The sequence below is a fragment of the Squalius cephalus genome (genome assembly GCF_949319135.1).
Source record: "Squalius cephalus genome assembly, chromosome: 3".
Classification (NCBI taxonomy): Eukaryota; Metazoa; Chordata; class Actinopteri; order Cypriniformes; family Leuciscidae; genus Squalius; species Squalius cephalus.
Genome location: NC_137124.1, coordinates 51706223 through 51722694, shown reverse-complemented (window position 1 = coordinate 51722694; position 16472 = coordinate 51706223). Strand labels below are relative to the sequence as shown.

The following is a 16472-nucleotide window of genomic DNA, read 5'->3' as shown; positions in this document are numbered from 1 at the left end:
ACTAAAATTCTGCAAGCACCCGTGTCAGGTCAGATAAGGTGAGAAGGTAATTCGGACAAGAGCGGTTCTGTGTCCTGATCTAAATCCAGACTGAAATTGCTCTAAAAGATTATTTGTGGACCGATATTTCTGTAACTGACCAACCACGATTCGCTATAGGCCTATAGTTGCATAAGTATCAGCATCACACCCAGACTTTTTAGGAACTGGTGTGATTGGCGCTGTCTTAAGGGTCAGTGGATCCTGCCCAGTCATTAGAGAATTAATTATGATTACAGTAATGGAAGCTAATCTATCTAAGCTTTTATTATCCTTGCAGAGCGTGTATGCGGTGATTTCCTATGAAATTATGGCGCGACAAATGAATTCTAATATTAATTTTGATAATAATAGTAGCCTAATAATAATAATTTAACACATTAATTGGAAATGCCTAATCCTCTCGATATTGCCTATAGCTGATGCTTTTGATGATATCTTTGTCGATACACAATATTATTGTCTATATCGGCATGACCCTAATGTACACTGTGCCAGTTTAATGTGTGCTGTGTTTCTCTTTTTGTTGTGTTGCAGCCTATGCTTTTGCTGAGCTCATTGATAACGCGCTGTCAGCCACAGGAAAAAACACGGGAATCAGGAGAATTGAAATCAGATTGGTGAGAATTCAACACTGACCCTCACTCTTTATTACAAACCCTAGTGAACTGTCTCAGTGTCAGTGTCACACATTATAAAGGTGTGACTGGAAGACATTCATTTTCAGTAAGACATTTCTGAAAAAAACTAAACAAAACAAACACACACGTATCCAACAGAAACACACCCTTCCCTTCATTTTTCCACTCCCAAAATAATGAACAAAATGCAACATAGGCAACAACTAAAGCTGCCGCATCAGACAGCTCGCTCAATTCAAAACAGACAAGACCTCTTATAAACGAGTGTAACTTTTCTGTCTGTTGTTTAGAAAAACGTTATTTAGCTATTTATTTTAAAACATTGATGGTCATGCTAATGCATTTGACTGCATTTTCTCTGCAGTACCACATTCAAATATCAAATATTACACATTTTATTGTTATGTGAGAAAAATAGTATTCAGTTCATTCAGTGAATTATGCAGTTATCTACTTTTTGTGGCACTTATTGCACATTGACCTACTATTAGTTTCCATGATCCAGATGTTTTGTTCTCTGTGTGTTTTTCAGCTTTTCGATGAGTCTCAGGGAGGACCTGCTGTTGTGGTGATAGATAATGGATGTGGAATGACATCTAAACAGCTGAACAACTGGGCCGTTTACCGTCTGTCAAAGTTTATACGAGAAAATGATATGTGAGCTACTCCATAACTACTCATAATTCTATTCATGCTGATACTTATAATGCTAAAACAAGGTTATTTGTATCCAAAATGCCCTCTTCATATTTGAAATAATATCCAGCTGACCTGTGCTCATTGTATGATGCCTATTATGGGCCACATTTACACTGCAGGTCTTGATGCCCAATTACGATTTGTTGACTAAATCTGATTTTTTTGGATTACCAACTTACATGTTCTTTTAAAAGTGACCCAAATTCGATATCTGCATTTACACTATTCACTTGGCTAAACAACCAAAGATAGACGTACTTACCTGGAAAAGCTTAGGCCAATTAGGAAGTAAAAATGACGCAATGGACGCATACGAAATGATAATACAAGCTTTTGCTTTCCACACCATCTTTAAAGGTCAGCAAAACATTGGTCTCTTAAGGCAGTGAAAACATAGGAGAGCCCTTGTTGCAGCCTGGGCGAATGAAGCAATGATCACTGCTGTAACCGCTGTGGTTTGTGTCCACCTGAATTGACGTCATTCACCACCATTGGTTTATCCAATCTGTCCGCTTACATGGCAGACGCAAATCCGTGTAACCGAGTCAGATCAGCTTTATTTCCCCATATGAATAAGGCCTGAAACCAATCTGAGAATATCGGAATCCATGTGCTTTTTTTCCTGCTTACACGTTCATGGGTCATATCCGATCTATGCCATAGTGGAGGAAAAAATCGGAATTGGGTCACTTGAGCCATGTAATGTAAATGGGGACATAGATTCAAATACTAATTGTCTTATAAAGCTTGCCTTGATAACCATCAGCTTTTTTTCTCTTTGTTGTGGTCTTAGCGAAAAACCCGGTTATGTGCGACCAAGTCCAGTTCCACGCAGTCTGAACAGTGACATCTCATATTTTGGAGTCGGAGGCAAACAGGCTGTGTTTTACATCGGCCAGTCTGTCAGAGTATGTTTGCATGCATTTTTTCAACAAGTATCATACTTGCAAATTAATACAGTAGATTTGTTACATTCCTATTCAATAAAGCAGAACAGATATGTCCATTAAGGAATGGCAAATTAAAGATTTTTGTTAAAATGATCCATAAACCAGGTTGGATTAAGCGGTCTGTGTGTCATGTTTTCAAGTTTTGTTCAGCTCAAGCCCACTGACTCCACGCTTGAGTTTTGCATTATCGTGAATTCTTCAGTTAAAATCAACCAGGCAAAGTTACAGTGAAAAATAAGAGTTTATTTTGCAGTGTAAATGCAAAGTTTTATAAATTGTTTGTGAGAGTTTGCATGGACAGTCAGTAAGCTCACACTGAACTTGAACAAACCATGGGGTGTTTAAAACAGGTAGTGATTTTGCAAATGATTGGTTAATTGTTTTTTTATAGTTTACATGGTTTATTTAAGGAATAGTTGACCTCATTATTTACTCGCCCTCATGTTAGTCTCTAAACACTTATGCATCTCTTTACATAAAAAAAAAAAAATGTTCACAGTGCCTCCTATGGCTGTCAACCTCCAAAAAGGGGAGAAACACCAAAAAAGGGCACTATAAAAGTTACATAGTAGTTTTAAGTAGACTCGTCATTGATTTCCAGGCCTTCGGAAACCATACAATGGCTTTGTGGCAAAGGTAAAGATTTTGAGTTAATAACCCTTTAGTTACATGTTAACATTTTTTAATGAAATATTCTTGTAATGTGTGTTTCAGATGATCAGTAAACCTGCAGGCTCACCAGATGTTCATGAATTTGTCATGTCTAAAGACGACTTTGAGCGCAAGGAGTTAAAAAAGGAACATATTTACTCTGGCTTCATTAGAAACAGGAAGGTGAGGGAAATACAAGTCATCTCATGTCATTGTTGGCTCCTGGATTTTGTTTTTAAATGTATGTGTGTGTGTTTTGTTATCTTTTGCAGCCTGGAGATTGCTCGCATGTGAATGTCAGCAATGAGCAGTTTCTGCAGTCTATTGTGATTGAAGAAGATGGAAAGGAGAGTTTCACTGCAGTTGTCATCACTGGAATCCTTCCAGAACACGTCACCTACCTCAAACAGTATTTCACTCTGTGGACCAGAGAGTTAGCGTACGTCCCAAAAACACATACACAAAATCCTCCTTTAGGGGGCATTTAAACCACACCATTATCAATTAAAAACTGAAAACTTTTTTTATCCGTTCTGGCCATTCATTCACATGAGAGTGGTGTTTTGGGGGCCTGAAAATGCAAGTTTTTAAAAATGACTCTTGGAATCTGCAAATAAATATCTATTATGAGCCAATTCTTTTTAATGAATTAGTCTCAAACTCATTCATTTGTGTGCAGAAAACTAACGACTACTATATTAATAATAATAGTACATAGTTGATGTGTTCTTAAGAACTGTGAGATGTGCATCAGTTCTGTATTAAAAGTGATGTACACATAACAGTATGCACTACTCAGTCGTCTGCAGATGGCAATACATGGTGCTTCTATAGCTAGCATTTATTTTTATTTATTTCGTAACACTTTACAACAAGGTCCAATTAGTTAATGTTAGTTAATGCATTAACGTTATCTAGCAATGAGTAATGCATTTGTTACAATATTTATTAATCTTTGTTAAGATTAGTTAATTAAAATACAGCTGTTCATGTTAGTTCAAGATACAACTTTTGATTTTATTAATGTATTAGTAAATGTTGAAATTTAAATAATATTCAATTGAAATTGAGCTAATATTAATACAGTATTTTCATTGTTAGTTCATGTAATTTATGTAGTTAACTAATGTCAACAAATGGAACCATATTGTAAATTAACATTTTGTGCTTTGAGATTTCTGTGTCTGTTGTTGTTTGATTAACATTAAAACAGACTGTAGCTGGTTTATTAGGCAGCTGTCACTTTAAGAGCTGCACGGATCCAGTATACTGTTACACAACTGTTTTTATTTCTCAACTGTTTACGTTCATTTAGGACATACAAGGATACTTGGCAATATGGCCATTTTGACATTATTTTATGTGAAAATGTCCTTTTAAGTGCAACAAGATTTGAAAGAGAACTCGAGTCATCTAGCTCTTGAAAAACAATTCAAATGATAAACTTTCGTGACGATGCACAGCACTGGCCTGATCGGGCAAGTGAAAATTCCGTCAACTGTCCCTAGCGTCGTTCATGCGGGCCCCTGGGCTTCAGGCAGTCATTATTGTCGAGCCCTGATAAAAGCTACAATTTATTTTGAAGACAAGCCATAGGCCATTTAATACTGTTTGTTTTATTTCAGGCATACTTACCATTATTATATACACGGAGCTGATGGAAATGACACGACAAAAAAGAGAAAAACTGACCATTCCTCTAACATTGACATTCAGGTATAGATGCTTATGTATTTCTGGCACCAAATGCATTGATCATTCAGTTTTTGAGTTCCTTTTATGCATCAGAATGACCCTGTTTTTTGTTTTTTTTCTGAAGCTCTCTCTTTCTGTTTTCTCAGATCAGTTTGTTTGAGCGTTCCACTCGAGTTCCCCGTGTGGTGAATCTGAGGGAGGTTGATAATGACATGCAGACTCTGTATGTCAGCTCCAGTGCTTCTACTTTTGAGTTTAAAGCCACCGGCGCTAGAGATTCCTTAGTGGAGGGATTGATCCGATATCACCCGTTCCTCTACGATCAAGAAACATACCCAGTGGATCCATATGCTGCCTCAGCAGGTATTGTAAATCAGTGACATTAAATTTAAAGGGTTAGTTCACCAAATGTTTTATTTCAGTCATTAATTACTCGCCCTCAGGTCGTTCCAAACCCGAAAGACCTTCGTTCATCTTCGGACCACAAATTAAGATATTTTTAATGAAATCCGAGAGCTTTCTGATCCCTCCATAGACAATAATTTAATTATCACTTTCAAGGCCCAGAAAGGTACTAAAGACATCGTTAAAGTAGTCCATGTTACTCCAGTGGTTCAACCTTAATTTTATGAAGCGGCGAGAATACTTTTTGTGCACAAAACAAAACAAAATAACAACTTTATTCAACCATTTCTTCTCTTCCTAGTGGGGCGGCTAAGCGCAGATTTTCATCAGAATCGATCACTTAGCGATAAAAGCATGAAATTTGGTATGAAGGCTCACAAAGGGGGTCTGATCAGATTTAGGACCATTTTTCAAAATGGCCGCCAAATATGGATTTCGTAATGGGAAAATGAATTAAAAGCTGCCAGAAACATAAAATACAATAACATATTTCACCATAAATACATGTAAATATGAGCACACTTTCACATTTTTCAAAATGGCCGCCATGACCCCCAGGGGTCAAATTTCAAGCGCCTACGGTCCTAAATCTGATCAGACCCCCTTTGTGAGCCTTCCTACCAAATTTGATGCTTTTATCGCAAAGTGATCGATTTTTGCGCTTAACCGCCCTACTATACATGCTTGTCTCCTACTCTACTCACGTAGTTTTAGTTTCTGCAAGTCCCACCCACTGATCTCTAATAGGTCTGTAGCGTGAGTGGGTCCCACCCCCTGGAAAAATGAGGAACGAGTGTTTGTAGTCTCAACCCCTCTACAAAGATATGGGACTTCTTGCTCAGACTGATGCAAAATGACGATTTTTACATCATTTTAACAGGAACTGCAACACTGAAATCCGTATTTCTCCCATCTCAGGGGAAAATGAGGGAATAATACACTACCATTCAAAAATATGACTGGGTTTCAAATGATACAAAGCTTAATGCAAATGCATTTTTTTTTTTTTTTTTACTAAAGAATAGTTTGCAGATTCATCAGTAAAAGTCAGCTTTAACACTCAGCAAGGAGTTCGTAGGCTGCTTTGCGTACACACTCAGTACAGCAGCAATTATACTCTTAACACAGACCACTAAACTATGTCATAGCTTCAGGTTAAAATAGATCAGCTTAGAAAATATCCACATATGGGCTGATAGCAAGAAGCATATCTCCATTGATTTTCCGGATGACAACCAAGTTCCCGGTTTAGACACAAAGTGGCCCACTGAGGTCACGAGTCTGAGTTTCTAGGCTCCAGTTTGTCTGTCACATTGTGTCTGTACTCGCACGCGCACACAGACACAGACACAGATACACAGTGTCTTCAAGGTTGGAGTTGGTCGAGCTTTAGCCCTGATCAGGAAACTTTACCAAAACATATTGTCAAGATATACTTTCTCTCAGTTAGAGGTTCAGACAGTTTTAGTCATTTATTCTCTAGTGCTTAAAGTTGAGAAGTAAAGTAAGAATTGGTCACGTAGGAGACAGGGCTGAGTGACCACAGTGACCTATGCTGTCAGGGCCAGCTGGAAGAGTAAATATATGTTTTAACATGTGTTGGGTGCTTCTCCCACAAAAAAAAAAGAGCGAGCACGCTGTTTCAGTGAATAGACATGTAATTCTATAACTACGTAAATCTCAAAAGCTTGTAAAAGTTATTCAAATCATTTAATATTTAGCAGGATAAATATTGATTAATAGGCTATATATTTCAGAATCCACCCCTTCAAAACCTATTCTAATAGACCCCAAAAACAAAATCAAGTCTTTGTAAAAGGGCATAATATGGCCTCTTTAAATATTTTCTGGTTATTTGGGACAGTAAGTTTTCATTTACACTTTCAATGTCTAGATTAATAGAGGAACAGCCATAAATCTGCGGTCATTGTAATGTTGGAGTAACATACGCATAAACATTTTGTCTTTGTTTAAATTGTAACTCCTGTTGTTTCAAAAAGTATTAGCACACCTCTTCAATGAACAGTTTACTGGTGCGCTTATATAGACTTACTCTGTAATGCGTACCATGGAAAAATGACAATAATAATGCAGTAATAAATTATAAACTGTCTATTTATTCCACACTAATGGCAATGATGAAAGAGATGCTATAATAATAGCTGATTCCAGTTTGACTGCTAAGATAGTGTGCATACCAAGATATTTCTTTCTATATCGGTCTGTGTGGTTGTATTTTAGGTCCTTCAGAGGATGAAGATGAAGATTGTGTAGTTTTGAATCCCGAAGGCCGTGGCAAACGACCAATCTTTGAGTGCTTTTGGAATGGACGGCTCATTCCCTACACTTCTGTCTCGGAGTAAGTTTTTTTTCTTTCTTTCTTATTCTTTATTCTTAAATTCAATGGTCACATTTTAACTTAAATTTCTGGATTGCTAAATACTTCTTATGGCCGTTTCATAATTTTTGTGTCAGTTTAATCTCTCTCTTTTTGGCCCATTTTACTTATAATTAATTATGCACATCTGAATATAAGGCATTTTTCACTTTGGTTTGGAATTGGTCAAATGTGCATGGAAAAATATAGATAAAATTAAGGATCATGTAATAAAAAAAGATTTGCCATGACAAGAATAAATTACATTTTTTATAATATATTCATTCAAATAGAAAAGTTATTTTAAATTGTAAAAATATTGCCCAATATTACTGTTTTTACTATGGTTTTGATCAATTAAATGCAGCCTGGGTGAGCATAAGAGATTTATGGATGTAAGGGGCACTTATTGATGGGGCTTTTGGAGTGATTGGGAAATGCTGCTTTACGTACACAGGACATGTTCTTATGTTCAAAAACAGTTAGATGGGGTGGAACAGAGCAGAGCATTTAACTTGAAATGCAAATTCTTTGTACATATAGACCAATAATAAAAAAATAGTGCTGAAGGCAAACAAGAACACGTTCTTTACAGAAATATCTGACATCGAAATGCTAGAAAAAAGCTATCAGAAAGATAACAATATTTTGAACAATTAACCTTTTTTATGTTCAATTTCACCTAACATGAATAACAATTTGTATGTGTGTTAGGTTTGAGTGGTGTAAAAGGCCTAAGAAAGCAGGTGCGGTGCCTTTTGAGTGTTATAACCGGATTTCAGGAGTTCTCTTCGCCAACGACCGATTCCAAGTCAGCACCAACAAACTTACCTTTATGGACCTGGAGCTTCAACTCCGTGACAAAGAGACCATTTTTACCAGAGTGAACAATGGCCAGGTACAGAAACACACTCCTGAACTCTGAAAGACACATGGTTTAACACTGCTTGCATGCACATGATTCAAAGCCCAGTAAACACTTTCTGATCTGTTTTATCCAGGAGCAGCGAGTGAAGATTGAGAGGGAGTTTACTATCTGGTTAAAAGATTGTCATGAGCGCTTTGATAAGCAGGTATGTGTCTGCTAGTGTGAGGCAAAGAATGAAAAGTATGCAAAGAAAAAGCAGATGTAACTACTCGATCAGTGCTTTATGTATGGTTCCATTGAACATGCTTAATGTGCTTTTGCTTTATAAATATTACATATTTGGTGAGAAAATCACCCAAATCAAAGGCATTGTATTTATTGTGACAGATGAAATCTTTAAATACAAGACATTTAAAAAAGTGGTTTTAGAAGTCATGTTATATTGTTTTTTATTATTGTTATTATCATATGGAACATAAGCCTATGTTCTCAGTAAATACAGATACAATTTTTTTCTAAGCTTCCATAGTTGTAACAAAAATGAATTATACTCACTTACTCCCTTCATGTATTTAATTTAACTTTAGTAATTATAATAATATTCAGTATGAAAATATAAAATTTAAGCCCAAATACAAGGTTTGTGTCACTGTTTTGTTTTGTCCTCACATTTAGATGGCAACAATTGATTGTCTCTTTGTGTGTCTGTGTTTGTGTGTGTGTGTGTGTCTGTGTGCAGGTGATGTTTCAAGGATTTCAGGGTGTGATGACACGTGAGGATGTCCCGAAACGGCTTCAGTCACCCTGGGCTCAATTCAAAGCCATTAAGTGGGACGGCAAGATTTACAAAAAAGGACAATTAGTGAGATCTAGTAGTTTTTACATTTTCACACAGTCATATACAACACCAGTGTAGGGGAGTGACACTTTTAAAAAGTAATATGTTACAATGTTACATTACTCCCTAAAAAATAAAGTTATGTCACGTTACTTTTAGGGCTGGGGTGAAAATATTGATTTCTGGAAATCGATTCTCATTTTGATTCTTAAATCCCAAGAATCGATTTGTGAATAAATGTCTTTGGTGATTCCATGTTGTGTGTTAATTTAATTTAAAGTCCCCCTATGGTGAAAATCACTTTTAAATGTTGTTTATATGTCTATGTGGTGTTTTTAATATGATTTAAGACAAACCATGTGCAAATTCATAAGTCAACACCATTGCTGAGTATTTTCTCCTTAAAACTGTAGTGAATCAAAGACAGTCTCAAAAATCACAGTTTGAAATTGCTGGTGTTTCTGACGTAACAAAATACTTTTTAACCAACCAATCACGTCTTGATTGGTTGATTTGGGCTTTAGCATATCATTAACTATGTTACGAAACAGGCGATTCGCAAAGGTTATCCCGGTATATTTTTGATATGAAAAAGTATATGATGTATATTTGAGTGTTATGACGAACTATATACCTTTCTCCACTGACGTTCTGAGTTGTTCAAAGCGTTTCTAAGGATGCTGATTTTTTGAAGGCAGCTGTCTGACTCTGAGATGGAGAACGGGAACATGGCTTGTGTAACATTAGCAACACATTATTAGCTGTTTGATAACATGGTCAAGTCAAAGGCTAATCATATTAATAACCGGTGTGTGTCCGACGTTGTAGAAAGCGATAGATAAAACGCATTAGCATTCTGAATCATCGACTTCTTGTAGACAAGCTTGTGTGAGTGGAGACGGGGCTCATTTGCATATTCATATGTATACTGAATGAAAATTATTGTCCACAGGGGGACTTACATTTTTTTGAGGCGTTTCACAAAGCCAGATTGTTCAGCTACTTAAAAAAACATTTTGTGTCATTTCTGTTATGTTTATTCGCTATGAAGTAAAAAAGCTGAATGAACACCCTTTGAGAGTCAGGGCTTGTAAGACATCATACTGTTTATAAGTGTGTAGTTACTATCTTTGGTAACACTTTACAATTAGGTTTCATTAGTTAACTACTTTAGTTAACATGAACTATCAATGAACAACATTTCTAAGGCATTTATTAATCTTAGTTAATGTTAAATTCAACTTTTACTAATACATTATTAAAATCAAAAATTGTATTTGTTAACATTAGTTAATGCACTGTGTACTAAAATAATGACCAAACAATGAAGTACTGTATTTTTATTAACTAACATTAACAAAGATTAATATTAACTGTAACAAATGTATTGCTCATTATTAGTACATGTTAGTTATAATACATTAACTAATGTTAACAAATGAGACCTTATTGTAAAGTGTTACCGCATCTTTAGTAGTGTCAGTAAACAATAAATAACATGAAAATATATGTATTAGTCAGGCCATTTTTTTTATTTTTATGAATCAGGTTGTATTTCTAGTGTTCTCAAATGTGTTTCTTTCTCATTTTCAGGTGAAATCAGTGAAAACTCAGCCCATCTTCTATGGCTCTATAATTCAGTTCTTGCTTCACGGACACGTTGAAGGTGATGTGTACGCCACTGGAGGACATGCCCAAATTGCACTGGTGAGGAAGGATATTAATTAATTTATTCACTTTTAGGAAGATTTTGTCCATTCATCCATTCACCCTCATGTCCATCCAAACCTGTATTTTTTTCTTCCTTGGACCACAAAAGCTGATGTTAGGCAGAATCTCTTATTTGTAAAGGAGAATTGTAACCCCAACATTAACAAAGTACCATTTATTAATCCTCAGGAGTGAATTAAGTACAACAGAATTCATAGGCCATCTTTTTGTTTCTTCTGTCCAATGGATGTCTCATCCAGAACTTCACTTGCTTGGATCTGTCACAGGAACGTCAAGCAATTTGAAAATGGTCTTGTAAATGGTTGACGGTGCTTTGATAACCTTCATTCTTAGATCCTGCGATCAGCATTTTAATAATAATTTTTGTAGTTAAAAGACACCCTAAAATGGCCTAGACAATTTTGTTTCCGATTCCGTATGAATGTATGACAAAAGAGTTATAGTCGTGACTCGTGACTAAACACTGCAGGACAGAGTTGCTCTCATTTGGTGTATACTGTATGCATCCGTTTCTCCAGTTGGACAATTATTCAAAGCTGCACATAGCCAGCAAAGTTTAGACCCTTGTTTTAGCGCAGTGGTTAATTGACAGGTGAGTAGGAGGTCCTTCAATGCTGTTCAAACTCATCCGTCCACATGAATGTTTGTACTATGTGTTTTGTACTTGTAAACAAGCTCAGAACATTTTGGATCTTTTGTGGTTTTTTTGCTTTTGTATAAGTCTCTGTGATGTGTTTCTGTAGGAACCGAAGGAGTTGTATGATGAGCAAAAAATCATTCCCATCTTTAAGATCGACAGACAGGCTGAAGCAGCAGACATTAAGAAACACATTGATAATGAGCTCACAAAGTAAGACTCGCCATTTATTCTGTATTTCACCTTAACAGTAAAGAACAATCAAGGAGGATTGTTGAATAAATTATAATAATATATATTTTTTTACCATAAATGATTTGGTATTATTCATAGTTATTAATTATTCATAGTTTTTACTTCCAAAAACAATTAATTGGATAGGTTTTTACAGAAAAATTACATATAATGCAATGTTAAATCATTTACAATTTTTTTTCCCACCACATATGGTAAGGTAACAGGAAACGCTTAATGCTTCAAAAGCGTGGACACTGTTATTTTTGCGGCTGACCTTTTTGCATATGCATTTGTAGGAGTTTCCCTTTCAGATGCAAAATTCACGAGAGAGTATTTAAATAAATCACACAACATGATTTACTAAGGTTTGCGCTAGTCAATTTACTGGTATTTGCACCATTATTTAACGCCCCAAAAAAGCATGTCTTAACCGATTTTGCGCTTGTCATGCTGCGATAGTTGCTGTCGGAGGAATCGCAGAGAACAGAGAGTGTGTGAGAGAAGGGAGAGAATTTCTCCTCTTGTGTTCGTTTATTTTGAATGCTAGAGGAAGACGTTATTTGGACATATCGTTCGCCAAGCCACGTTATTTTTAATTTGCTGCGCCTGTGGTGTTTGTAGATCACCCGCATTTTCATCGGCTCTGCTTGTTTGCGACCCTACGCTAATTTGCGCTGCTCTTGATAAATTGCCCTGTTTAGTAAATCTGGCTCTTTGTTTGTGATTTAATTACTTTTTCTTATCATCAGGCTTCCAGACCAGTTGAGGGTTACATGGCCTGAGGGAAACGCTTGGGCTGAGAAAGATGCTCGTCCAGCTGGGACACCCATGGGTAAACAAACTCACACACATACAAACACTTTGCAGTGCTAAACTTACATTATATACTGTAGATTAGCCACAGGTAATAACCTTTACTTCATAAAACTCAAAATATACTCTCACAAGCCCATGCCCTTATCTTTTACCAACAGCACAAAGTTTTTAGTATAAATCTGTTCTTGTCCAGGTCCGATTAAAGTGGAGATATTGAACAAAAATGGAGAATCGATGTCTCGACTGCCTGTGGCCGGCAATTCTAAGAAACTGAAAGTTGAACTGAAAGTCATCTGGCACTGTGAGTCACATTTATTATTTTTTATTATTGTTAGGAAACTGCAGGAAAAGTAATAGAGTGCCAATATATGATCTCCATCTGCTGTTAGTCGGCTGACAAGCAGGTGGATCAAGCGCATGTTGACGAAGACTAGAGCAATGGGTAGAGATTCATTCATTCATAAAAATGGATTTACTGAAATGGAGCAAGCAATAAGTATTTGTGATGATTATCAGGGCCAGTATATATGGAAAAGCTGATAAAGACACAAAAGCTGTGTTTACATTTAAAGGTGCTCTAAGCGATGTCACACGTTTTTTAGGGCGAAACATTTTTGTCACATACAGTAAACATCTCACTTTCTGCTAGCTGCCTGTCCCCTGAACACACTGTAAAACAAACGCGGTCTCTGTAGACAGCCCAGTCTCCACAAACGGCAACAAAAATAAACTGGCCCAGCCTGGACCACGAAACATAACAAACAGTGTTCCAGCCAATAACCGCCAAGAATGATTTGGGGGTGGGGGTTGGGGGGTTAGTGCGCGTGCACATGAAGGGGGGTGTGGGGAGTGGAGGAGAGAGAAGCATGAAGAGGGAAGTTAGCTAGAGGAGAGATGTCCTAGACAACGTCTAACATTAGAATTATATTCTCTTGAATTTTGATATGGCCGACACACGACCAAAGAGACGTTCCGATGAACAAATAGCAAAGAAGAGGGAAAAGGAGAAGGAATGCGCAAAGTCCCAAATTTACATCGGAAAAGCCTGTTTCAGGAAGGGAGGGGGAGGGGACGGGATGAGGAGGAGGGAGGGTCGAGCTAGCCTCTGTTTTGTTTGACAAAACTTTGAACATCAACAAGAAGTGACGTCACCCAACATCGCTTAGAGCACCTTTAATTCTTCACAGTTAGTTTTGCTCATGTAAGCAGCTTTCTCTACCGTGAACAAGATTATAATGTTATTCCTCGATGCTGATGTACAGATCAGACGTTAAATCTGATGTAGACAAATATTTCTCTTGTTTGTTTAGTTTCCTTAACTTGCCCTGCAGTGTAGCTTTAAAGGTGGTATCAGCGATTTCAGGCCCAAACATAAATGTTCACATTCATCTAATCTTACCTAACGATCCGCTAGCTGCCCGTCCCATAAGCATGCCGTCAAAAAACCGCGTCTCTGTAGGCAGCCTAGGCTCTGAGATCTGCACACAAAAACAGTTGTTTTCACCCGGTTTAGCCAAACACTCAAAACCCAAATAAATAGTGTTCCAACCAATCACCGACAGGGGCGGGTGTTGTGAGGTTTTGCGCTCGTGCACGGCCGCCTATGACGGCTGCACACGAAAACCTCACAACACCCGCCCCTGTTGGTGATTGGTTGGAACACTATTTATTAAATCGCTGATACCACCTTTAAGGGCATCCCACTTTATGAAAAAACAATCCAGCCTTGAATAAGAATTGTGGGGATGACAGTAAAAAGTATAATATCTGCTAATAGAGTGCAGCTCCCTCCAAATATTCACCAGACAATGATTTGTACAAATATTATGTAAAGTGTACAAGGATTTACAGCCTGTTGAAACCCAGGGTGAGGATTTATCCAAATTACCATCCAGTACGCAATTGAAATCACCCCCTAAAAATCCCATACTCTTACGAAGTTGGTTAAACTTTAGGACCACATGTGACAAAATTAGGACAGTCTATATTTGGAGCATATACATTCCCAATAGTAATGTGTCTACCAAGGATGAAGCCAGAGATCAGCACAGCATGCTCGAGAATGAATGGGGTGTTTTTATTAATAAGAATTGCAGTGCCCTTACTATTTGATGTAAAAGAAGAAAAGTAAATTGGTCAGACACAGTCTCTTTTTAGCTTATTGTGTTCTGTATTGGACAGATGAGCTGCTTGTAATAGTGCTATAGATATATGCTCTTTTTTTGAGAAATGTTCAAATTTTCTTTGTCTTAGTTACAAGACCTATGCCCTTCACATTCCAAGTTACTAATTTAAGAGCATTATGCATACAAGAAATCAAGATGAAGTCAAATCAAAAGAATAAAAGGGGATTGCTTAAATAGATTGAGTCTTATCTCACTGACCTCTTCCAACATGTCAGAGTCCAGTCATACAAATCAGCGGCCCTCAGTCTGTCCACCGGTCTTCCTCAAGGATCTAATTTAGGGCCTTTGTTGTTCTCAATTTATATAAATGACCTCCCATCCGTCTGTCCTGATGTTTCTGTGCAGATGTACGCTGATGATACTGTAGTCTATGTTCATGGTAGGAATATCTCCCAGGTGGCTGAGAAACTCATTAACGCCATGGATAATATAACAGCTTGGTTGAAACACTCCTGCCTGCAGCTGAATACATCAGAAACAGTAGCAATGTTCTTCACCAAGTCTCACAAAAACTTCAGTGTTGAGCCAGATATTTTTGTTTCAGGGGAAAGGCTGCAGATCGTGTCAGAATACAAATATTTGGGAGTTTTAATTGATTCAAAGTTGTCATTTACATCACATGTAAAAAGGGTCTGTAATCAAATTAAATTCACTCTCAGTAACTTTAGACACATTCGCCATCAAATGTCCACACAGGCAGCAAAAATGTACATGCACTCTATGATCTTCTCACATATCACTTACTGTTTACCCATGTTACATCTTTGAAACCTCTGCAATCACTCTACAAACAAACTGTCAAAATTCTGGATAAGAAACCATGTATTTCTCATCATTGTCCAATATTACAAAAATATAGATTACTCAGCTGGGAAAACATGGTCAAATATTCAAATCTATGTCTTCTGTATAAAATGATTCATGGTTCATCATCCCCTCCTCTCCATCAGTTTGTTAACAGCTGATCACAGCAGAACCAGAGGTGCAGCGAGGGGAGATTGTATCATTCCCTTTAGGAAAAGTGTATTTGGCCAAACTGCTTTTTCTGTTCGAGCTGCTACTGAGTGGAACCTCACCCCCATAACCATCAGAAATCTAAACACATATAGTACATTTAAGATCCAGTTAAAGAAATGGTTAATTGATTATCAGAGCTGTCAACATTAACTTACTTCGAGACCTGTGTGCCTTGTGTGTTGTGTTGTGTCATGTTTTTGTCTGATGTTCGTTTGATTGTTGGTGTGCTGTGTTTCGATTGTATATTTTAGCATAATAGTATTTCTTACTAAATGTATTGTAATTTTTAATTTTTATATTGTTATGTAAATATGCAATTTTACTCCCTTTTAGGGTGACTTTTTACCATCTGTCTAGGGACTGCAGATGAAAAATAGCCTTTTGACTAATTTGAAATGTTTATTAATATGCACTGTCCCTGTAATAAAAAAATAAAATAAATAAAGTTATGTCAATATTAGATACCAAATACAAACAGAGAAGTACCACAAATAAAACATACAACAAACCTAAAATACAGACCACGAGATTCTAGAGCTTTGCTCACTGCCCCGAACTCACAACGTTTCTGCAACAAGCCAGCTGACAAATCCGAATAGAAACGAAGCTCCGAACCGTTATGAGTAATCATCGTCTTCAGGGCCGCTTTCACGATTGCTTTTTTGTCAGTGAACCATAGAAAACG

At 37.0% G+C, this 16472-nt stretch overlaps 1 protein-coding gene across 1 annotated transcript in view; it reads left to right on the top strand.

The window, feature by feature from the left end:
- The window catches only part of smchd1 (structural maintenance of chromosomes flexible hinge domain containing 1), a 66336-nt gene that overhangs the window by 6505 nt on the left and 43359 nt on the right, over positions 1–16472 (top strand). Inside the window, exons 4-18 of the mRNA XM_079865413.1 lie at positions 577–659; positions 1213–1337; positions 2173–2287; positions 3044–3163; positions 3253–3419; positions 4606–4696; positions 4822–5038; positions 7322–7439; positions 8172–8355; positions 8459–8530; positions 9065–9187; positions 10757–10870; positions 11638–11744; positions 12518–12600; positions 12778–12885. Coding sequence (XP_079721539.1) covers positions 577–659; positions 1213–1337; positions 2173–2287; positions 3044–3163; positions 3253–3419; positions 4606–4696; positions 4822–5038; positions 7322–7439; positions 8172–8355; positions 8459–8530; positions 9065–9187; positions 10757–10870; positions 11638–11744; positions 12518–12600; positions 12778–12885 — 1827 coding nt within the window. The remainder of the gene's footprint in view (positions 1–576; positions 660–1212; positions 1338–2172; positions 2288–3043; positions 3164–3252; positions 3420–4605; positions 4697–4821; positions 5039–7321; positions 7440–8171; positions 8356–8458; positions 8531–9064; positions 9188–10756; positions 10871–11637; positions 11745–12517; positions 12601–12777; positions 12886–16472) is intronic.